At 42.6% G+C, this 25,796-nt stretch overlaps 1 protein-coding gene across 1 annotated transcript in view; it reads right to left on the bottom strand.

The window, feature by feature from the left end:
* Window positions 1-7,137: 7,137 nt before the first annotated feature.
* Window positions 7,138-25,796, bottom strand: part of SDC1 (syndecan 1) — a 34,458-nt gene continuing 15,799 nt past the window's right edge. The window contains exons 2-5 of the mRNA XM_073674113.1: window positions 11,683-11,761; window positions 9,701-10,794; window positions 8,670-8,802; window positions 7,138-8,385 (exon numbers count right to left, since the gene is read on the bottom strand). Of these exons, the coding sequence (XP_073530214.1) occupies window positions 8,219-8,385; window positions 8,670-8,802; window positions 9,701-10,794; window positions 11,683-11,761 (1,473 nt within the window). The 3' untranslated portion in view covers window positions 7,138-8,218. The remainder of the gene's footprint in view (window positions 8,386-8,669; window positions 8,803-9,700; window positions 10,795-11,682; window positions 11,762-25,796) is intronic.

Here is a 25,796-nt window from a genome sequence, read left to right as displayed (position 1 = left end):
AAACCAAAAACCTCACACTAACAGGTCATCCCTTTCTGGCTTAATAGTTTTGTATGTTGTCACTCCTGGGAGGAGAACTGGTGCTCACCTATGGTGGGTTATCTATGGAGTCTTTTTTCAAAGCAAAAAAGATTATGCAAATTAGCTCTCCAAAAGGAAGGAAAACATTGTAGATTAGTCATGTGCTTGTTTTTAAATACCCTTTGGATTGACAAACAAAATATCTCCCTAGAGATAGTGATATTGCTCCACCGCTCCTCCCCCTACAGTGCTTCAGGAGTGACACAATGGGGCATAGTCATCAATTCCCTTACACAGGGCAGACTTTGATACGGTCTAGTCTAAGTGCTTCATGCTGTTTGATAAATCCATTTACAACCCCAATTCCCAAAACGTTGTGACACTAAGATGTAAAGGAAAAAAGAATGGAAGGATTTGGAAATTTCTTCACAACAGAACATACAACTTAGATCAGAAGTTGAACGTTGGAAACTTTTTCATTTAATTTGAGAAAATTAACTAAATGTAGAAATTGATGATAGAAACATATCTCAGAAAAGTTGTGCCGAGCCGTATCTACCATTGTGCCGAGCCATATCTACCATTGTGCATCATCTCCTCTGGAGTTTGAGGAGAGGAACGTTGTCCCATTCTTGTTGGATGTCGGATTCTCGCTGCTCAACAGTCCAGGGTTCTTGCCAGATTTTTCGTTCCATAAAGGCCCAAATGTTTTCTATTGGTGAAAAGGTCTGGATTGCAGGTGGCCGGTTCATCACCCAAACTCAGAAGCCATGTTGTTGTGATTAACGCATTATGTGGTTTAGCTGAAATAGACGTTATCTCTATGAAGAATATGTTATTCTAAAATCTCTATATAATGCTCAGTATTGATAGCACCTTCAAGATGTGTGAGCAACCCCTGCCATAAGCACGAACATGACTCCATCATCGATGCAGGAACTGTGCGTCGATAAGCTGGATGGTCCCTCTCCTCGATAACCAGCTGGATGGTCACCCTCCTCCCGAGTCAGCAAGACAAGGCATTCATGGTTTACATTAAAAAAAAAATTCACATTTTAATTCATCTGATCACAGAACAAATTTTCCATTTTGCCACAGTCCATTTTAAATGAACTTTGGCCCAGGGGAGATGGCAATATTTCTGGATTGTGTCGCTATATGGCTTCATTGAGTGATTGCATTTGTGGATTGCAGGGCGACTGACCATCTTTGCTTCAGAGAGACTCTCTAATACGCTCTTTTTATACGCTGTCCTATGACTTGGACATTTTTCCACTTAATTTGAAAATCAAACTTCTGATCTGTGTTCTGCTGTACATAAAATATGGCGAGGAGATTTCAAAATCATTGTAGTTGTCGTTACATTTTACACCACTTCATTAAAAAAAATTTGGGGTAGTAATAAGACTTTCTAATCCACATTTCTACAATTACTTTGTACTAGTAATGTGCGCCACACTTGCACGTTAAACTACGTCCCCTAGTCCACAAAAGTACAAAAAAAAAAAAAAAAAAAAGTCAACGCACGCATGATCAATATGGTGCAAGTCATGAAACGCAGATTGTTTGTTTTGTTTTGTGCACATTACTCCAGTTTGATAAATATACCCCTATAGGTTTCCAAGCCTGCGTCGCTTTATCTCTGCCTTTAAGGCACTTTTCTTAAGTAGGAGCTTTCAGCACCACGGTCTGAAATGGATCAGCAAAAAGGTACTTTTAGATTCGGACCCGGAGAGATCAATGATCGCCAACAGTTACATGCGAATAGATCGGCGGTTGTTTAATAGCCTATTTAGACAGACTGCTTACACTCATGCGTACAGAATGATTAATACGATCGTTCTGTGTACATACCACTGCCATTGTTCTCCGCAGCACATACAGACACAGGACGATGTGGTGCAGAGAACAATTACATTTAACCAAAATCATTTCAGTATATTGCTCGCTCGCCATGTGATTGGGCGCGTGTGTACACTGCACGAGCAGAAAACGAGCGTTCCTTGGAACACTTGTTCCGATCAGCCGACGTTAATGCACCCTGAGAGTGTCCTCTTCAGGAACATAGCTGGGGGTTCAGCACCTGCTCATTAAACACAGGTAACAATTTAACATCTATGGAGGCACTTCCTAATCTTAGTGGGCATCTCAGCAGTCAGTCAACCATGCTGTTACTGAATATAAAACCCTATGAAAAGATCATTACCACCATAAGTGACCATATAGTGGTATATACCAAAGCAGATTATGCCTCATAGGCAACATAATTTCTTATGGGAGTCGTTTACTTTTTAAGTCTTTTCCTTTGGGCTCAGACCGCTACGACAACCACTTTGGGCCCAGACTCATTTGCAGTTTGAAAACACAGACATTTGAGGTCTCACATGTCAAGCCCCCACCACATTTTTTCCTAATTACCAATCCTGCACCCATCTAGAAATTGGAGCCTGTTGCTGCTCAGTTTGTCACAATTAATGCACTTTCATTTTGGCACAGTGCCCTCAAATACTGTACTGTAGAACCAATAACCTAATTACCCCTGAAAAAGTTTTACAGAGGCAGTGCCACTAAAAACAATACTAGGTACAGTGTTCCCAAAAGAATATTCCCAAACTGAGCCCCAGTCGATAGAAAGTAATAATGACCCCTTTGAAGGATAAAATTTCACTAGTGCACCCTTATAAAATTATATTCCCCTACACAGTATTAATGCTTCCTGGGACCCTTTAAACCAGTCATGTGAAAAAAAGCGCTATTAACCTGCAGATATGCGGCCGCCCCACTGAAAACCCGGCTACAGAGAAGAAATTAACTTTATCCCTCCGGTCAGCCTTCGGCTTTCAGTCAGAAGCACGGCTTCAGTCACCGGCAGATGTGACACGTCCCAGCACGGATTGACAGCCGGCTCAGCAGTGCATCAGTAGAGTTCCCTTTAAAATGCCAACTTGAGAATTAAAGAGGCCCCAAAAAGTAATTCCTCTTCCCCATAATGATCATTAACAAACACAACTGCACCAAGATTAAACATCAATATTCCAATGTAAGAGACAAATCCCGCCAGACCGTTCTCTCAGATTACCAGCTTGTATGGAGGTTTGAGTTTTAGTCCTCAGATCATACCCACCCATGGCAGCTTGCTGGTGGAACCTCTCGCTGATATTCTAAAATTAAGGGAAAGTAAATCTGCAAATCTTTTACAATAATGAAGAAATGGATGGTTCACTCAGCTAAATTTCTACGAGGCTGTATAGAGCCAAAATATGGCAACCACAGAAATCAATAAGGGTCAATTTTTTTTGTTTGATTTAATAAATTCTGCCATTAATATCAGCACAAAAAATGTGAGCCTAGAGGGTTTCTGCGGCCGAGCAGGTGCATCACCAAGCCCTAGGCTACTTGAGGACTTCCTTGCATGCAACTTACTGTCCACTGTCTAAAGTATGATCAGTCTTTGAGGAGGTGGTAAGGGGTTACTGGCGTAACTAAAGAACAGCGAGACATACATGAACACAGATTGGCTGAAAAGTATGGGATAGGAAAATCCAGCACCTATAGTGCTGGCAGAATGCTGATGAAGAGGAACTTTTTACTGCAAATTGCAGAACATGAGATTCAGGACAGTTCATGGATCTATTATGACTGATCTGAGCATCAAAAGCATGTTGGGTTTCTAGGAGATGAGGGTGGCAAGACTGCTTTTATTTAGACTTTAAATGTACAAGGTGAATATGAAACAAGAAATGCAAGGCATTAAGTTGTGGAAAAAGGAAATACAGTGACTTGTGAAAGATAAAAAAAAAAGTCAAGGGGGAGTGGGGCTGAATACTATTTTGATACATTACAACCTGTGTTTAAACATTTGTGTAATTCAGTGTGTGTGATGCATCAGCACTAAATAGTTAAGCTGGTGAAGTGAGAAAATATAGGCATAAATTAAAATTTATGGGATCAAATAACTAAAAATTGGCATGTGCATATGTATTCACCCCTTTTGCTATGAAGACCCTAAAAATTTCTGGTGCAAGCAATTAACTTCATAAGTCCCATGCTTAGTGACAGGACGTCCACCTGTGTGCAATCTAAGTGTCCCATGTCTGTCAGTATATACTCTTTACCTTTACTGAAAGGCCACAGAGGCTGCAACACCATTAAGCAAGAGGCACCACTAACCAAACACCACCATGAAGACCAAGGAGATCTCCAAACAAGTCAGGGACAAAGTTGTTGAGAAGTACAAGTCAGGGTTGGGTTATAAAAAAATATCCCAATCTCTGATGATACCCCGGAGCACCATCAAATCCATTATCATCAAATGGAAAGAACATGGTACCACAACAACCCTGTCCAGAGAGGGCAGACCACAAAAACTCTCAGCCCGGGCAAGGAGGGTATTAATCAGAGAGGCAGCGCAGAGACCAAAAGGTAACCCTGAAGGAGCTACAGAGTTCCCAAGCAGAGACAGGAGAATCTGTCCCTACAACCGCAATAAGCCGTACACTCCATAGAGATGGCCTTTATGGAAGAGTGGGCAGAAAAAAGCCTTTACTTACACACAAATTGTAAGGATCGTTTTGAGTTTGCCAAAAGACATGCAAGAGACTCCCCAAATGTATGGAGGAAGGTGCTGTGACCAGATGAGACCAAAAGTTATCTTGGTCCCAAACCAGTACAGCTCATCACCAAGAACACCATCCCCACAGTGAAACATGGTGGTGGCAGCATCATGCTGTCCAGATGTTTTTCGGCAGCAGGGACTGGGAAAATGGTCCGAGTCGAGGGGAAGATGGTGCAAAATACAGAAATATTCTTGAGCACAACCTGTTTCAGTCTGTCAGTGATTTGAGACTGGGACGGAAGTTCACCTTCCAACAAGACAATGACCCAAAGCATACTGCTAAAGCAACACTCAAGTGGTTTAAGGGGAAAGTGTAAATGTTTTCGCGTGGCCCAGTCAAAGCCCAGACCTCAATCCAATTGAGAATCTGTGGTCAGACTTGGAAATTCCTCTGGCAAAAGTAGCAGCAGCAGCAAGAGTAGTAGCAGCAGCAAGAGTAGTAGCAGCAGCAAGAGTAGTAGCAGCAGCAAGAGTAGTAGCAGCAGCAAGAGTAGTAGCAGCAGCAAGAGTAGTAGCAGCAGCAAGAGTAGTAGCAGCAGCAAGAGTAGTAGCAGCAAGAGTAGTAGCAGCAGCAGCTGCTTCAAAGTTATGGATATCAATGATTAACACCAAATTCAAACAAACAATCTGTGAGATATTCTTGAAATTACCTTTTGTTGTTAAGAAACATCCAGTGTGTCCAGAAAAGGTTTTTCAAAGTAAAATTTTATTGCATTTTACCCTTATATGTTACAGAAAACTGTTTAAAAGAGAGACATTGGTACAAAGTTTTAGGTTCCTTAAAACATTGCTATGGTATATGAGTGCAGCAGCGTCCAACCAGGAACTGGACAGTACGGAAATAGGAACCGGTGGTTTGTGACAGTCGTAAAGGCACGGTCTACGTCAGGCAGGTTGTCAGATACAACTTTGCTCATTTGTCGTGCATTTATCCCTGAGTTGTGAGCCCTTGTTACTGCTTTATTTTATTTAAATTGTTTATGGCAAAAAAACGCCATATTTCCAAACAGTTACAATTGTACAGATGGCCATACACATTAGACAAAGGTCAGCTGAACCCTGTAGAAATGACCAATGAGCTTTGAGTGCATTTATATTTAGCCTCCTTACCACCCACTGATGGCAAGTGACAGAATTAGGAGGATCGGGCATGTTGGACTTAAACATGCCCAATTTTTTTTTTGTTTCTTCTTTCTTGCTGAAATGCTCATCTGACAAATCTCTAATGTGCACGGCCAACTTGTGATAATTGTATTTTGCCACCTAATCTTACATGGGGTGCGAAGAGACGCAGGTTGGGTGGTACAAGTTGGGGAAGGCGACAAACAGTCTCGTTCCTATTCTTACTAACTGGATCTGTGCATATGAACAGGACTTGTCAGGAACTGAACCGCTACCCTAATCTCGTCACGCCCGATGGAAGAGTGGACTGTGATAGCGACTGGTGGAGTCCAACAACCATTATAGATGCAGAGTTTGCCCAAAATGGGTATTTAACTACCGATTGGGGCCAGGGAAGGATGCACATAAATCACAACAATTAGAAAAATACTAGGAATTTTTTTTTTTTTTTAAACCTATTTACACATATAAACATTAAAATTGTTGCATGCATTTCCGCCTTAAAAAAAATAAAAAATAAACCATTAATTATAAGTTCTTCTGTCTCTGGTTCGCAGCAATAAATTTAGCTATTCCTTACTTCTGGGTCATCTGGATAAAATCCAGTAGGACAATCTAGACTTTTCTAGAAAATTTAAATGGAAAAATGTATCCAGGTGTGCATTCATTAGGGTGCAGGTGACGTTTGCCATTCAGGCCTCCAGTAAAACTGAGTGTCATTTTTAAGCGGTGTTCACACACAGTGGTCATGCTGCGGCTTTTAACCACAGTGGCCCTGTGCCGTTGTGATCTTTCTACAGTTTCCCTGCACAATCATCTAATTTTGCAAGGAACCCGCAAGAACACTGCTACGGTGGTTAAAAGCCGCAGCATGACCACTGTGTATGAACAACGCCTTAACGAGGCCTGTAGAGATGGCCACCCACATTTCCAGAGCTAGCAATCTGGGAGAAGAGGATTTCTCAGACTTATAAATAGTTTTTTTTTTTTTTTTCGGGGGCAAAAATGCTTTTTAACTGAAGCTGTAAAAAATATATTGCATCAATAGACAACTTTATATTGCATGTTATATTACAGTATTAGTGTATCATAAAACCAAACGAAGAAGAAGGTGGTCCGGGGAGAGAACAGATATATGCACAGCACAACCTTGAGACATTGGGAGATTGGGCTCATTTTCTCATTATATAAAATTCAGGATTAAGGCCACGTGTGAATAAGGTTAGTGAAGTTTTACTTTTTACAAAAATCTGATTAATAGGGTAGTAGACGTTTCTTACTGATGGTGACCTTTGTGACAGTTAGGACTTCACCGGACTCATTTGAAACATACTGGTTGCTAAGAAACGCCAGTAACAATTGTATCCATAGCAACCAGGCTGTCAGCCAGTTTTAGTAATCAGATTTTACAAAAATCAGTGTAGATGGAAAAAAAGAAAAAAATCTCTTGAAAACATAACAGAGCTAGTCTCATTTCACCGAAAATCAGTCAATAAGCGACAAACATTTTATCCAGGTCATATTTTAGCAAAAAACAAAACAATGTAGAGTGTATTTGTAGTAGTGTTTAAAACTAAATTAAACAAATTAAAGTACCCTAGAAGCAGCGTTGCATTAGTCGTACAAAACAGAAATGCCATGGAGGGGGAAAAGGGGCCGTTTGACGCCTCCATTGTAACAGTTCTGCAAGATATAGGGCGTCTGAAATGTAAAAAAAAAAAATCTGCATAAACATTAACATTGGCACTGCATACTCCGAAGGGAGAAGAACATAACAAAAAACACTGAATATAACAAACACGCAACAGCAAACAGCTCAATAAAGCTAAAAAGGACCGGTTGACAGGCTAGTGCAAGAAGAAAATATGGATGGTGGAAGGTGCACGTTCGACCACTGATATTCCTCTGATTATCGACAGGACAGACCAGTGAATAAATAGTTGTGGCAGTATAAAGCTTAAAAAAAGAAAAAGAAAAGCCTCTGGGATGGATCAGATGCACATTTTTGGAGAACCAACCTCAATTATTTCGTGAGGAGAATGTAAAGAATCGGGAATGTAACACTTGGATTTTAAGTGTAATGGATTTTTAGGTACCTTGTTATGATTTGGGGTCCAAAAAAAAAAAAAAATTATAAAAGGAATATTTTTATCTATGTACAATTGAAGGAAGACATAGGAGAAAAGTCAGCAGGGGAAGGTGTGGAACGATTTGCGCTGAAGGTACTCGAGATGTGCCGAAAGTAGTCTAACTCAAGTGCGGACAACATAAAGCCCTCCTCAATAAAAAAAGAAGGCATGGTGCTGTGGAAAGGCACGTTTAAGGCTTTCTCCATAAATAACGTCCAGTAGTCGTCCTTTGAAACGAACAAAAAAAAAAAAAAGCCACAGAGCAAAAGCTGTGGCTGGAGAGAGAGGAAGTAGAGGCAGATCTCACGAGTGGAAAAGACGAACTGCAGGACTACGCGTAGAACTCCCTCTGTTCCCTTGGCTTCTGATATCCCCCATTGGACTGTTTTGGTTCCTCTAGAGAGTAGCTGCCTTCGTCTTTCTTTTTCATCCTGTACAGTACAAACACAACCAGGGCGGCTGCGAACACCAAACCGGCCACTCCACCTGCGATGATTCCTAAAAGGCAAAAAAGGTTGGAGAGGATTAAGTAAGAGGTCAAGGAAGACATCAAAAAGGCCTCAAGAACCATGAAAATATCAGCTCAAGCATGGAGAACACACACAGCTACTTGACGCATTACTTCCTACAAAATAATTGTATTTGCAAGACAACATATATAGGTCGTGGAGACTTTTTAGGCAGGAAGGCTAATGTCCACATAGAAAGGCTCTCAGGACGATGCCGCCAAGATCATCATTGTGATACTTTACTAATGTAGAATAAGCGGGACCAAGTTTTACCTGCAAGAAGTTCCTTCCTTTCCATGATCCCATGTGAGGCATCAGAACTTCCTTCGTCAGATTTTCCTTCTTCAGAAGATGGGTTCATTCTGCCTTCTTTCACGACTGAATTCGTAGATTCAAAAAATATATCCTAAAGAGACACGAAAATAAAAAATCAAATGATGAATAATCTGTGGCTGGGAAATTTCTGACATTTCCAGAAGACCAACAAAGTACACCTTGGTGGAATCAGAAAGACCCCCCTACCCCGGTCATTAGGGTCTGGTGCAATAAATCTGGCACTGTCAGCTCGTCTACTTAAAATGGAAGACACAACACAGATGTGCCATATACAACCCCCAATAAAAGTACAACAACCCAAGAATCCAGACCAAGGGTGAGCAATAAATTACATGGATAGTCCTTCATCTGACAGCAGACTATGGCCAGACGTTGCTGCACTGATAGCAGGTGATCACTGGAGGTCTGAAAAACCGAACCCATGATCAGTTGGTCAAAAAAAACAACTCAGGTGATGTGTAGCCGAATAAAAATTGCCCTGGATGCTTTCTAAACTATATTAATTCTATTTAAATAACAATCCACTGAAGTCCCATTCGCAGTCCCGGGTCTTATCACTTCCAACTGAAGTTTGGCTTGGACACAGTTTTCCATGTGCTATCAGATGTGCTTGCAGAGGTCGGCCGCAAGGCTCATTTCCATAGCCAATCCAGCCCCTTATTATGTGTCTGCTTCAGGCGTGATGAGTAAGGGTGCTGGCTTACCTATGAAAATAAGTCAGACCTCCAGCCCCCTGCAAGCACATCATCGACAAGGATAGCGGGAGGACAAGTGAAAAAGAGTGCGGGGCTGGGACATTAAAAGCCCTTTCTTAGTAAGTTGTATTAATATATTTTTAGACGTAACTAGGGCAATTTTTATTCAGCTGGACAACCTCTTTTTTTCCCTAATCACCCATTAAGTTCAGATAAAGTGTCTGAATGTCAGCCTGCCTCCACTTGTAAGAATGGTACATCAGAAAGACTTGCCTCATCTGCTACCCCGGATGGTCCTTCTTCCTTAGAGTCAGAAATCTCATCGTTTTCATCGAAAGGACTCCTGGAGACGTTATACTGGGCTGTGGTGCTGGTGAAGTCGTCGTTTTCTGTGTCCTCGGGGATGTGTTCATCTTCGCTTATTACTGGGACAGCCGTTGTGCTTCCACCATCGGGAACATGGATTCTCCGGCCCTTTGGATTTGCTGTGTGGACTTCATGAGGCATTTCAGGTTCAGCAGACATGGTGGTAGTTACGTGGTGATAATCATCATGAGGGTTTTCCTCCTCCGCAACAGTAGTTGCCTTTTCTCCTTCTTCGGCATTACTTTCAGGTTCAACCGGGACGGCCGGCTTTGTAGTCGCTTCTTCCTCAACATCTATCTCAACAAATGGAGTTGTTGTAGTATGATGATGAGGATGATGGTGGTGGTGGTGATGAGGAGGATGATGATGATGATCTGTGTGTGTGTGAGACTCTTCAGCCACAGTTGTTGTAATCAAGGCTGGTAGATTACCTAACGGATCCACGGCAGCTTCTTCATTATCAACATAGGTACTGGTAGCCCCGGAGGTGGTTTCTTCATGGAGAACACCATGCCTTGCCAAATCTCCAATGGGAGTCGTCAGCTCCTGGGGAACATGATGTAACCCAGGCTCTGTAGTATCAGGTGTGTGTGTTGTAGCTTGTTCAGGCAGATCAACTGCAGGAGGAATATCTGTTGTGTCATCATCTCCGCCTGACTCCGAAGGAAGAGTTGTACTAGACGTGGTTGTGTGATGGTGATGATGATGGTGGTGGTGGTGGTGTTTCTTAGTGTCAGTTTCTTCCTGCTGGAATGGAGATGTTGTGGCTTCTTTCGTGGTTGCTTCTGCATCTCCTGTATCTACAGCAATTGAACCTTTAATGTCGTCATTGGGGGACTTCATTGTTTCTGCAGACTTTGTGGTGTCTTCAGTTTCGTTTTCTTCCTTAGCCACAATCTCCGGCTCCTGAGCTGCCGTAGACCCTTCCACGGTGGGCACCAAAGTCGAGACAGACGTGGTAAAGACAGTTACATCGTTAGACTCCGCATCCACAAAGAGGCCTATAAAACAGAAGTAAACCATGCGGATAAAGTTTTACTCTTATCAGAAGAGTGAAGAAAAGAAGAATTTTAGTCTAGTAGGGTGAAACACCAACGTACAACCGCTGTATCACGTTCAGGATTGAACTTTAATGGCGGCTGTGCCAGTCTGGTACTGACATGCCTACCTGACAGAGGCAAAGATTACTCATTCAGCATCTATCAAGTATCAAAATAATTATGGATATGTTCTGCTTGTGAACACAGCCCAATATGGGGTTCAAGAAGCAGATCTATGATGAGATGCTAGAGGTAGTCCTCACGCTGGACAGAAACTTTAGTCCCCGCCACTTGCAAGTCACTGGCTAGTCCATAGTGACTGTCTTATAGGCAACCTGGCAGCATGTTTTTGCTATGTCATCTGAGAGCAGCATGATGTAGGGACTGAGCCGGATTCCAATGAGGTGTCACTTACTGGGCTGCGTTTTGTGGTTTCAATAAAAAAATTCAGTGTTTTATCAGCAGGAGATTATCACTACAGGACTAGATGTCTAGTGCCTCCTGGTCCAACCACGCCCCCAGCACTGATTGTACTCAGAAATCTACCAATCAGTGGTGTGGGCGGGGTTATACAGGGCTCAGCATTCTGAGCTGTGCTAAATCTGCAGCAGAGAAAACCGATTCCATCACAACTGCTGCACGCAGTAAACTAAGTAATACAACACTGGAATCAGAGTATTTGTCTATATCATTCTGCTACCGGATTACATATACAAACCTGCTGACAGATTCCCTTTGACTATATAAATACAAGCTGTCAAATTAAAATGCTAAATTTTCACCCTTTCAAGGCTTTTTTTCAATAGGAGTAGAGTAAAAGCAAAAGACACAAAGTAACTCTGTTCTCACCATCAGATCCTGATCCAGAGAAATCCTCATCATCCCCAGAACCGTCAAGGTCTTCAGGAAGAGGAACAGTTTCATCAACCTAAGGAAAAAAATAGCAAAAGAATGGGAATGAAGTTTTATCCAACAGTCGAATAATATCCAGTACAGCCATAGTTTTCTAATCCAAGAGGCCAACATTAACCACCGAATATCCGCTAACCGAGTGAGAACATTAAAATCCTAATTAATAATTGTGTAGGTCGCACTTGTGCCAAAACAGCGCTAACCGATCGGATCGAGGCATTGACTCCAGAAGACAGCCAGATACCGCAGGACACCTGTAGGATATTGGCAGCAGATCCTTTAAAAGGTCTGTAAACCGAGGTGCAGCCTCCAAGAATTGGAATGGTCTCCAAAATTCCCCATCTAACTGATTTATGGGATGTGCTAGAAGTCAGAAGAAGCCTCGTCATGTTCCTCTATGCTTTTTTGCCACCACATCATGGTCTACAACAGACACAGATGCCACCACTGGCTTCTATTGCTCAAGTAAACCATCACCCTCGTAAGGAATCCAAAAGATTCAAGGTAGGACCAGAATTAAAGGCAAGAATCAGACTCAACCGTTTTAAGAGACATTTTTACTAAAACATTAGAAGGTCAATATATGACCCCAAGGATTATAGGAGCCCGAGCAGATCAGCTCCGTACACGGGAGTCACATTAACAACATAAAGTATTCCATTCCAGTCAAACAGAAATGTCAAAACAGACGAGTAACAGAGCGATTGCCCTACAGGACCTTAACAAATATTCGCTTGCCCAGGGCCGCTGTTCCCCTCACCTCTGACCCCCGTCCATCACTCCGGGGCTATCAGGATAAAGAGCAGAAGGGTCGGCAGATAAACGAGGACATGTAGGCCTCGGACAGATGACTCCTGAGGTAGGAGTCATCTGTCCGAAGCTTCTTTTATCTACACATACTGTATCTAACCCGTCACCTTAAAAAGAAAAACACAACCCTGAAACAAGAAACCATTCTTGGGCAACACTGAAAAAAAAGTCAAGGAGTGTACACGTGGACGTTGGCTTTATCTGCGAGCCAGAAAATACTATGTGTTGCCAACATTACAGTATAACCCAATGGGGCCGTCAACAATTACTTTCTCACCGTCACACATAAGAGGTCGGGAAATGTGTCGCTGTCAAAAGTCGATCGCGATTTGTTCAGAGTTTTTCGAAAGAACCACAGCAGTAATTTTCCGCAGATTGCCACACAACTTCTTCCAGAAAACAAGTGTGGCCTCCTCTCCAGTCCTGGCAGTAGGGACCAGGCGCTGTTCTTCATGGAGTTAGAGATTTTTTTTTGGATTGGGGTGGGGTGGGGTGAGGGAATAGTATGTTCTAACTTTGGAGAGATGCCCACAAGGTGTGATTTTGTATCAGTGCCGGACATGACCAGTGTTTGTTTTTGTAACCCGAGGCACAGCCATAGAATAAGAAGTACCGACAGCCATGTCGTATCATGAGCAACAGGAATAAACTCCTTTTGTTGATATTAATCTATGTCAAAACCACAAAATAAAATAAAAAATTAGTGAAATGTGGTCAAGAATAAGTTCACACTGTCAGATTATGGGGCAACCCCTTTACGTACAGCGCTAATTTTGCAAAACTGAAATTACAATGAAAGGATCTGATTAAATTAGTGGGGGGAAAAAAAAAAAAAAAAGCCAAAAAACAGGGTAATCCAGGGCTTAATCCAAGTTTTATAAGTGGCTTTTTAAGAGATTAGTGAATTAGGATAATACAGATCTTCTGTGTAGGGATGGGATCACGACGACGCTGAGGACAACGTTAATCAGATCTCCGAGCTTTGGGAAAATGGAAAAGAAGTAGAACGTCTACGATGGTCAGACGGCCCCGCACCAGGCTGGACACAATCCAGATTCACACGGAGCAGTTTTGAAGCATTTTTTCCCTAGCGGTGGTGCTGGAGAGCACCTGTGGATCAGGCCCTTTTTAAAACTAACAACAACGAGAGGTGCGCGACACGGAGTACATGGTGTCCCGTGATCAGTTCGCATAGTGCACACGTTCCGGCAGGTTGGTATAAGCCCTGCGTAACTGGAGAAGCTCGCCTCTGTATAACAAGCGCAGCAGAACCCTCTTAGTGCCCATTAGTTTGCCCCATAACCTTTACTATTGCCAGTCATTGCCTCTTTTTAGGCCATGTTCCTACCAAACATTGATTCAGTGTTTTTCCACTGCGTGTTTTGGGAAAAAATAAAACTTATTTTATCTATCATTTCCTTCCAGGAGCCGCCGGCTTTCAGTCAAAGGATAGGTGCAGGGAGCGATTACAGAAAACGCTCACAGCACCGCTCAGCACAGATGAGAAGAGTCTGCTGACAAAGTGCCAGGGAGCGCTTACAGTCACCGCTCGCTGAGCAGTGCCGCGAGTTGTGAGTGAGGTCTAATCTCTCCCTGCACCGCCCCTTTGACTGAAAGTCGGCAGCTCCCGGGGAAGAAAATAAGTTAGTTTTCTACTGCAAAAATTCTGCAAGGCAGTCGAGCAGCATTGTAACACCATTTACCTGTGGATTAACCCTATATCTTCAGGTGAATAAGGGTTTCCAGTCACCTTGGTGAAAATGCTAAAGTGCATAATTGCAAGAAAGAAAACAAACAAAACAAAACCCAAAACATTTATACACTTTGTTGCAACACGCACAACAGCAGATCACTATTGGGAGCATTTTGGGGTGGACAACTGCAGAATAAACACCACAGCTTTTTACGCAGTCTTTGGTGAACTTGTGACTGACAGGAGCAAACGGGGCAATGAATGGAAAATGAGCACTGAACTGAGGCACGCTGTGGTGTCAAACAATGGAAAATGGGATTAGAGTGGCACTGCCTTCTGTGCCCATTTGCCTTCTGTTAAGCCCAAATGCCATGCACTACCTCTGTAACAGATGGGTGTAAAAGAGTAGTGAGTAGTTGAAATGCTCCAAGAGGGAACTAACCAGGAAAGTATCAGACTTTGATGCTAAGTAATTCTTAGTCACTTTTCTGGATGGGAAAAAAAAAAAAAAAAAATTGTGGAAAGTTTTTTTTTTTTCCCCCCATTTTCAAATTCATTGCAAAAGATTTCCATGTAAAAACAAACTAAAAAAAAAACAAAAAAAACACAACACGGCTATGTCATACAGAGTCCATAAATGCACAGCCGCGTCGAGAAGAGGGTGACAATTAATCCTTATGACCCCGTTTGGTCAACACGACAGTGCCAGACTTCCGCTACATACCCTGTAACGTGAGCTCTTATAGGAACAATAAGGGCTTTTCAAACAAAACATGAACCTGGTTTTTCCAAACTTACACTCCTTGGAGGACAAGTGTCTGCCTGCGCCGCCGATCTGCCAGAAGGTCATACAATTCAACACGTTGTTGGCTGCTCCATCAGACACGTCTGCCAAAAAAGTGCGACACTCGACGGTCTAAGAACAGTGCTTCTTCCAAATCTTCATTCACCGCTGTTGCAAAACCACAACTCTCAGCATGAACTGATGGCCGCAGGCATAAAGGAGGAAGGGGAGGGAAAAAAGAGTGAAGGCTCCGTCTGCTGTACTCTTCCACGCACAATGTCACCAAGGACATGTAGGAGGACGCGGAGGCCATTAATGGCCATTAATCATCACCGTCATAATAAGAAGCCACGGGTAAAAAGTCAAGGTTAAAACAACCTTTCTATGAGCTCCATGAGACTGTAGGTATCGGGCTTCAGTAGCATTAACGACCTCCGTGTTCTCGCTGCAGGACATTAGGCACATGGAAAAAAAATTACCCCTTTAGCCCTTAAATGGTGCAGAACAAAACAAGTAAAATGAATAATTCTGCATTCAACTGACTCACAGTACGTTACTCAGCTGCATAAAGATCTGCAGAGATGAGAGGGGACCTCTTTTGGAGCCATCTTTGGTTGGGTTCCCACAGAGCTTTGGACCCAAGAAACTCCCAGCGTCCACGCTACACATGGTCATTAGGTCTCTGACTGTTGAAGCCGAAACACTTGCCTTCTGGCCACAGTCTTGCCGGTATACCTCAGTATACCACGTGTGTGGGTGTTTCACCACTGAGAGCCCCATGAATTGAGAATGGCGACCCATGTAAGTGGAGCAGTAGGGCGCACGCTGCTCCATTCACGGTCTATGGGGGAGGTGGTCACACATGGACTCTACTACTTCAATAGCTGAGAAAGGACCTATCCCCGCGGTCAGACTCTCTCCCAATTACAGAGCCTGTGTTGGTTTCAGCCATATTAAAATGTCCTTTAAACAGAAGACAAAAAAAAAAAAAGCCACCATGGTAAGAGTCATGTATGCAAGTAGTCAGCAGGTATGATCAACTAAATTAGGGTGGTTTCTCTGGCCAATATCTACTAACGAAAAGGGAAAGTTAAAACTATTTTGGCAGTATAATTTTAATTACAGTGATTAATCACAACCTGTTATTACCATTGACGACAACTCGAAATGCTGGCTTTAGCGTCGTGCCGATTTGCGCAGGCTCCTGACCGAGCGGCAGCTTCCGCTTTCCCATAAGTGGGAGGGTGGACCATAAACTTCTCTGACGAGAATCTAAATACATAGGACACGTCCACCAAAATGGTTAATGAGCTCTTAAGGTTTGGGCTGCGGGGCAGAATGTAATGAACAGAACTTAAATCGTGAAACATTTACTAGATTTTCAGGCATGTGGTTACATGGATTAATGCTTCACCCCGTGCTAATGATGAATGGGAGGGAAAGCCAGATGACTGCACAGCCGGCTGTGCGCTACTGTACAGTCATAGAGTGAAACCTTGGCACTGACTCATTCTACATTTTTTTTCTCCTATACGCTCACAAAGCAGTTTTACGGAATTTGTACAAGATGCCAGAGGGCAACCATGCCCCAGGATAAATAGCCTTACTGGGAGGAACTCAATACTGTGGTGGCTTGTAAAAAAAAGTTATGTTCAGATTATTTATTCCCCCCCCCCCCCCCTTCAGGTGGGCAAAAAGGGAAAGTTTTTCCCTGTTTTTCCCCCCTGAAGCAGTTAAGTTTTATGGATTTTTTGGGGACAATTTAGGCCTCATTCAGACAGCCATCATCTCTTGTACAAGCGCTAACTGTTTTTCACAGAAAGGATTTGATAGTCTTATGTGGCTGTTCATATGCATGATTCTCCCCCCCAGACTGTGGTCCTTGCAAAATTTTGGAGACATGTTCAATTCTGATCTAAGTGTTGGAATCAAAATCGGCAATAAAAGTCTATTGGTTCATGAAGGAAAAATAAAAAAATAAAAAAAAGTTTTTCGGGACATCACTCCGATGCGATCAGAGTGTGGTCCAATTTTCACAGACTTAGCAGAAAGTGGTTAATCCTCTTGATATGCCATGGTAGAGATCCAAGAGTCAACCTCAGATTTTTGCGGCCGAAAAATACACAGATTTTAATCCGACGCGCGAACATGGTCTTTGTGATCACAGATACAAGAAAACCCACAGATATCACCATGTTCAAGGTGGTTCCTGTCATGAAGTCATAAGAATCTGGAGTCTCCAGAGCAGTTCTCTGGCATTGTCTGCGGAGGCCAGAACCACCCACGCCAATCACAAAATTCACTATGACAGAATCCGTTCTCTCCAAGGCGTCGGAGGGAGAAAGAGCACATTGTAGGATAAATACTATAATTATTTCATGTATTTTATACAGCTTAATATAAAACCTTTAATAGAATATAATGTAGATTACGCCTAGGCACACACATCATAGCGGTAAAACTGTGGATTTACTTGTCCCGGGTATGCCCCGTAAGCATTTTGTAGGTTGACTGGGAGAGAAGAGAGTGCCAACAGATGACCCAGCTATGACAGTATAGGCTTGTTACAGGATGGAGTCTAGGGAGTGTTCAGAAGGCCTGGAGTCAGTGTCTGATGGCTCAAGGAAGACTTGCGATGAATAAGTGCAGCACAAGAGAAGCCCTGCAGGCAGAATTGAGCAAATGAAAGTTCTGTAGAAATATAAGATACGTCAGTAATCACAAGATGAATCATTTTATATGAAGAACCTTAAAAACAGAAGAAAATAATTTGTACACCTGGGTGGGCAAAAAAAACAGGTGGTCCTCAACGCCTAGCAGTGACTACATGAGAGAACATCTATACGTCATGGGTTAACAACTCCCATTTTAGTAACATCTCAAAGTATTAAGAGTTAGTCTGGCAATATACAAGATAGATAGGGATATTCTCTATTTGGAAGAGAGGAGAAAGCCACTGCCAGACTCCTCCGGAGATGGCTCATCTCTCCTGAAGACAAAAGGGATCAGGCAGCTCGAATTGCAACACCCGATCCGATCCCCAGATACACATCAAGTGCTCGGCTGGTATGGACGACTTCTCTAGCAAGAATTGGGGCCTTTAAAATAAAAAAAGTTCAAGGTGCTTTGACTCCCGAATCCTTAGATTTGTCCAGCATGGAGACAAGACCTAAGGGGCATGCATGGCTTGTCTACATCAGGGTCAACGCAAAGTGCAGAATTATCAGGTCCCACAGCAGCACAAGGGGCACAAGTTAATTGACACTGGGACATATTTAAGCATATTGGTTAGAGCACAGATATTGCAGACTATCACATCGGTCAGTTGGAGTCATTACCACCCATCTTGGAGACTACACCCAAGAGGCAATGGGCCTTAGTCTGACCAAGCATTCAAGTATTTTCAGGGAGAAGGCTGCTGCCCAATGCCGTCTCTAGGAGCAGCTCACGTCCAGTTGGATCAAAAAGGATCGGGAGTTGTAATTCCCAACTCTGACATAATTGTCCTCAATGACCTCTACAAAGTAAGACTCCAAACTACCCAGAAAGTCAAGAAACTAAAAAGCATATTTAAAAAAAAAAAAAAAAGGAAGAAGGGGGGGAATTTAATGTTTATAAGGTAGGTATAGTAATCGCTCCAAGGTCCCCCTTTATGCAGATACAGGCAGTCTGCTCACTAGCTCTGCATGGCTGGTGACTACGAGCGTGCCTGCGCCTTTAAATGGTTCTATTACCCTTAGTCTCCCGAGCCATCAGTCACAAGACCAGACTGTGACCACAATCACATGTCCTTATTTACCACAATCTGACTAAATCATTCGGGCTACATCTAGAGTCACTGCAGCAGACAGGATTCGTCATGCATTTTCAGAATTTATGAACGCTGCCCTCCGATAAAGCAGCTCTGCACTACCAAAACAATGGGGCGCTTCAAGTATACTACAGAAGGCGGCTTCCTAAAAGCCAGAAGGGGTTATTTTGAGACCTAGTCTGTGAATGCTGCAGTATCCAGATCCATCACTACGTTCCCCAGTGAACCCACAGCCATCACCTATTTATGTATCGGAGCATGAAGAGCTCTAACCCCTAGCCGGCATCAGGGTAGTAGTCAATGGGGGGGATGAATATTACAAAGAGGGTGCAAGTGGTACCGGGCCAAGCTTCTTCCTATAAAAAAAAAAAAAAAATCCCCACTGTAACCAGTTCCACCATCGGTGGAAAGTCATCGAAACCAGCAAATTACTTCCATCACTCCATGTATTGGGATAACAAATCTATAAGTCATCCATTACATCAGCAAGGTGGAAACAGAGGAGGGAGTACAGAGTATGGATCCCAGGTATAACTCCAGATTAGGAGTGATCCGGGGGAAAAAAAAAAAAAAAAAATAATTGGTGAGGGTCCGTCTGCTGGAACCTGCACAGATCTCCAGAACAGTGCATCCTTAGGATGGAGCACGACTGACCACCACTCTTATCCATTCATTCCCCATGCTCTGCTTTTTACAGCAACCCTATGAATGGAGCAGTCCCTGTTGAGATGGGTTATAAAATTGTCAGTGGACAACCCCTTTAAATGCTGCATTCAAACAAGGTAAAACCACAAAGTAAATAACGTAGGGTACTTAGTGAATGTTATTGGATCAGAACTAACGCCTAACCAGGCCCCTGCCATTCCCTCTAGCAGTCCACCCGATCAGACGAGCTTTGCCTAAGCAGATTTTTATGATTATATAAAAAAAAAAAAAAAAAAAAAAAAAAAAAAACCCGGACATGAATAGGAAATTAATTCCCATAAAAGAATGGAGGAAATAAAAGTCTCCACCTCTATTTGCATGCAGCAATCTCACAATGGCTTTTGCATCCAGATCAGTTTTCATCACGGCTATTACCTGAATCAGGCGACACAGAATGGTCCCGTCCCCCCCCCTTGAAAGAAAACTGAACAAGAAAATTCTGCCTACTTTTCCAGAAATGTGAGCAAGAGATACACAGATACAAATAAAAAAAAGTTGCTGCTGGCAGACACAGAAGTGAGCGACCAGCCGGTCACCCAGTCTGCTTTATATGTTGCTAATGATTTGATTGAGCCACCACATCAGCAAAGTCTGGAGTGAGCTAGGACTTAAAGGCAGGGATCCGAGGTGAAGGTGGAGGGAGCGCTATGTTCCAGTACCTGTAGTACTGGCAAAAAGCAGATTGTGAGAAACTGTCCATTGAAAAAGTGTGAATGGCAAACTACAGACCATGAGAATCAAGACAGTCCCAGGACATATTACACCAGTAGGTCATCCAAAAGAGGTTTTAACTTAACTTGTTACTGCTTTTAAATAGCTTGTGTGAATAGATGGGTACACTAGAAGTGTGCACCTGGTTTGCATTAATTCTGTAAGTATGGACTGATCTTAAGCACTTCCAAAGAAGTCACATTTTCTTTGGGGATTCTAGATGGAGGACTGGAAGCTGGCAATGTCCTAAAGTCCAGAACAAGAGGAGACATGATGCAAGTGCAACCAAATCCTCAATGACATCAATATGGATAACAAAGTACAGTATCATTACTGCCACCCATTCATCATGGACACTGATCTAAGCTTCTGGTTCTTCAGTGACAGGTCCCTTCTGACATGCATTAAAAGAAGCAGTCTGATCATTTAACTTCAAGGGGTAGAGAAACACCCCATAAGAACAGTGCCACCCAGTGGACACATTATCAAGAAAAAAAAATTAGACCTGTCCATGATATAAAAAAAAAAAAAAAAAAAAATCAGTCCTAGCAAAAACTTGTGTCTTCTGGTTGTACTTCAATATATAACAATATACATTGTGGAAAAGCTGGACTATATGTGTCACTGTTTTACTGCAGGGATTATCCCCCACCCCAATCCATTTTAAAATAAAAAAGGAAATAGTTTAGATAATCCCGATGGGATATCAATGTACCCTCGGTGGCATCGTCACCTCCACTGCCAGATCACATCACTAAGAAGCAAAGACATGAATACATCCCATTTTCCCAAGACGTTTGTGCTCTCGAAGGCAGTGGGGTCCAGGCTGACGGATTACATTTACGTAGTCTGACTTGTAGGATGGAGTCCCCCCCTTTAAGCAGGGGCCCCACACTATTCTGCATACCGATGTGAAACGTCTGCTACTATATACACATAATTGAGATGAAGTCCAGCTGCCAACAAGAAAATAAAACTTTCATAGACTTCTATAAAGGGGTAAAAGCAAAGAAGAATCCCTCAACTAAATGGGCAACTACGCCAAATTTGTAGACTCATCTACTACCCGTGGGATGAGTCTAGCCCTGACTATGACGCATACATTTGGGAGTAAGCTAGAGAACCAATATCAGACTTTCCTCTACACCACGTCGCTCCAGACAATAACCTGCAGATCTACTTCCGGGCACAGACCAGTTACTACGTCCAGAGCTCTTCGTCAGAAATGGCTTACTTATTAATCCAGCTTTATACAAAAAATAAAAATGGCGTAGTTATCTTAGTTATCTCCGTGGACCCTGTGCTCAGCACTTATAAAAATTAGCTAAAGTCCATTTCCGGACACATGAAGTACACTAATGTTCTGTAGATTTCACTTCATTAAGGATGAACACAACCAGCCATATTTTCTCTGGAGACGATTAATGGATCATCCGGAATTAAAGGGACTTTCCATTAGTCAGCGTGCGGTCACATTTTCTAGCACCAACTAGGTACTCATGAAAATCAGATAACGCCCTCTTACCTGTCCTTATAGCCAAATGTTGGGTCCACACCAAAAAGCCAAGTGTCTAGGCAACCATGTTGACACGTCAAAGACGAGGCCAACCATCTAAAAATCTGCAGCCATTTTCCTAGATTATTCCAGTGAGGAACACAAGGCAAAAGGGAGACTTACAAGACCAGTGCTGATATGAGAAGAGATGGCAATCTTCGTAAAGGACTTGCCAAAGATTCCTAAGCGATTAGTGCTCACACCGATAAGCTAGGCTTAGGGGGGAACGACACTTTTTGGGATGAGCTACAAAATATCTTAGCGACAAGAACCTCCCCAAGAGGAGCATTCGACAAAGCAAAACTACTAGGAAGAAAGGGAAAAAGCAGTATCCATGGACGCGTTACTTTAGAAAGAACTTTCCAGCACAATTCCAGAGAAGGTTATTTACTAGGAGGGTAAATCTTTCCATAAATGGACGACTCTAGAACCAGATGTTTTTTGCGAAGAGCATTTGGCTGTAAAGTCTTAAGCTTGTTCCTTTGCTGCATGAAGAAACTAAAAAAAAAAAAAAGTTAGATGACATTAGTCACATTTCCCCTGACATTGATTGAGCAGAGGACAACCACGCAGAAGTGGAGGTGGTGTACAAGGTCACTGGATCCAATGTACTTCATCTGGACTAATCCTGTGGTGACTCAATTGTGAATAGTACACAAGGGAGAGCCAAATCACAAGTCAAAACACAGGTCTACAAAGGTTAGGAAGACAATAAAAGGGATAGGGATATCACCAGGAGCGTCAGGTTCAGCCATCTTCATTACGAATTAACAAGCAACCCATTTTCATATTCACAGGCAACACAACATGGGAAGAGCAGAGATTTTTGTAGGTGCCACAAGGATACCAAGGGGGTCAAGTAGAGTCATCAGTGTGGACCAGGCCAGAACCCTCCATGCCACTCTCACTGTACAGAGTTTGCACACAGATGAACATTGCCCAAAGATTATGGATGGACAATACATCGCCACGATAGGTCCTACAGTATGCACAACCAATCCACCAACTATACAGTTAGCGTATTAGGGAGTTCATTTATGGCACAATGTGCAAAAAAAAAAAAAGTTTTTCTGGTTTGAAATGTTTGCTCAGGTTTCTCAAAGCTGATGATATACCTGCAAAAGGTGGCTCCCAGCAATGCCAGATCTTCCCTATAGAAGATTTTGTATGAGCAAAATGGCTTTTCCCTGTCCTGATGGAATCTGACCCATCTGATTGCCTCAGACTACACAGAACTAAAATTACAAGGCCATAAAGCCTGGTAACACTCACAGCATCGTCCAGACTGGACTTGTAGTTGACGGAAGAAATTGTGATCACGTGGTGGGCAGCAGACCCTATGCAGAGGCTGCCGGAACAGACATCTTCACCAATAAGTTCTGATTGGAATCAAAAGGACAGGACATTGTATGGCGGGAAGAACGGCCCTCTTTGCAGAGTTGGTCTAGTGGGTTAGGAGAAATACAGGGGGGGGGGGATCCATACTTTCTCCTTCTAGACATCGCATAGATCCCCTAAAAAAAAAAAAACAATGTTGGTCCATACTGTCTCTAACTACAGCAGGAGTGGTTACGGTGAAGCTTTTCCTGGAAACCCGTTTGTCAGTAAACATGTAATTTGAGTCATTGTAAGCCTTGTCCACCTGTGATTTTACTTCTGCCATTTTCTGCATTGTTTTACCAGGTTATATTACAACAAAGCCCAGTGATGGCTCCTTGCAGGTATGAAACAGTCGGCATATTCTGCTCGTATTCAGCCTGCTCGTATCAGGGGAGCTCAGGGAGGTCAGAAACCTCCCGTGGAGCAGAAGGGCTCGTATCCAGCCTGTGGATAAAAGCTAAAGTCACATACTTATGAGACCAGATTAATGGTTCCTGAATAGCTTTTTGGGACAGAGCTGAAGAGCAATTATCCCCTAGTAATCTCAGACCCATAGGTACTCGTTGCAAAATTACTGCAGAAATTCTGCATGGAAACCAAGAGTTTTGGTGCAGATTTTGCCTGTAAAAAACAGATATACCGTATAAAAACGCCAACAACTGTTATTTTTCAAAACCCATTTTTTTTTTAAGTTTCCCCACTGATGGAGCGGTGTGAGCTTTTGTTTTTTTGCATTGCGAGCTGACTTATTGATACGACATTTTTTAATGCTATTCGTATAGTTTGTTATGTTTTTTTTTTTTTATTATGCAACTGATTTTTTTTTACCATTTAAGAGGCGGGGAAAAAAAAAATAAAAATAAAAAACCACCCAATGGTACAGGTCAATACATGCAAAAGGATAATTTGGTTACAACTGGAGTAAGTGAAAGCGCCGTTTCCCCCACCCCTTGCAGAAGACAAGCTCTTCAGACAAATGACTTGACATGGGTTCAGGCACACACCCAGGTTAATGTTATAACATGTCAGGTGTGAGGAGATGGTGCTGGGCAGGATGCTGGGCTTGGCAGCACTTGAGAAGGAAATAAAAAAAATAATACCACAGATGACTAAGTGAAAAATGAAAGCCGACTCTAGATAAGCCGGCGCAGCGCCGGGATTGCGTCACACCAGGAACATGTCAGGCTCCACTTTTACTTTCTTGTTCCAGGTATTGCAACCATAAAGACAAAAGGGAGTCTAACATCTACCCCAGTTATTCCAAGTGCTTGAAAAGTTATAGATAAGTGCCCAAATAAGAGCGGATATCCAGTGATTAAATCACCGTCTGCAAAAGGTCGTTTGGATGACCTGCACAATTTTTCTTGACTACTCCGAGGAGGTCCTGATCCCATTTCTAGCAAAAATCACTGGATACACCTCAAAAGCAACACTTGTACCCATGCACCGAGACATCCCCCCTTCTTATAGATCCCGCATGCCTAATAAAAGAGCTGCTGGCATACCTCATCAGATGATCGGAAATCCGAAATCGGACATGTCGGATAATTAACTCCTGGCAATCAATTGTTCGGGGCCCCTATACATATTAGAATGTTGGCCAAACCCGATAAGACTCCCGTTTACCAAACCTGCCCCAAAACGCCTATAGGGGGCTTAACAGTGGCCATACTCATTAGATAAGGTTAGTTTGATATAGGAACGGCTGACCATCAAATTTGTATAGGAGTGGAATAGGGAGAATAACCCTGGACGATGTTGGGTCTATTTTCACAATTGATTGTCACTCATGAGTGACAAGCGGCCTTTTGCACAGTAGGATCACGTCGGTGCACCAATGTTGATGGATTAAAGAGTGCAGCACTATGGTCACCGCATGGCAAAGACTAAAGAGGACAGTTTCCAGGACAGAATCACTTTGAAGAGCCAAGACCTGGCCTTGGGCAATAGTTGAGTGACTATGGATCTGTTGCCTGCTTGGCAAGATGTCATATACCACGTGGTGACATATAGACTTCATATAACTGGAGTGGCCCAGAAAATGTGTTTGGTATTCGGGGGGCTGAAGACTGCTGGACGGTGGAGTGTCGAAGAAGGACTACACAAACCATGAAATGAGAACTGAACCTGACCTCTACAGAAAACCTGTAACTGTAAACAGCTGTCGAACGCGGCTACAAACTATTCTCACAGTTTCCCCGCACACTCTTTAATAAGGTGTCATACGTTTTGAGCAATTTTACAGCATTAATATATATAAAAAAAAAAAAAAAAAAAAAAAAAAAAAAAAAGAGGACACCGTAAAATCAACGGCACAGAAGTACGAGCCGGTCAGACACCTTTCTGGGCAAAAGTTACATCCATAAAAAAAATAAATAATATTATTATTATTAATAATATAAGTAAAATTCAGTCGGGGGGGGGGGGGGGGGGGAAATAAAACCACCAGAAGTCTATAGGTTAAGAGTAGGAAAGTGGTTACCGGAGGTTTATTTGTAATGCAGACCACAAGAGCGGTTTTAAGGCTGCAGCCACAGCTCATTAGGAAAATTCCACTATATTTCATATTTTTTTACGACTTTGTATTAAAAAAAAAAAAAAA

The sequence above is a fragment of the Phyllobates terribilis genome, unplaced genomic scaffold (genome assembly GCF_046119375.1).
Source record: "Phyllobates terribilis strain yellow unplaced genomic scaffold, ASM4611937v1 Scaffold_3__8_contigs__length_932513732, whole genome shotgun sequence".
NCBI classification, from domain to species: Eukaryota; Metazoa; Chordata; class Amphibia; order Anura; family Dendrobatidae; genus Phyllobates; species Phyllobates terribilis.
This window is presented reverse-complemented; position numbering and strand designations above follow the sequence as displayed.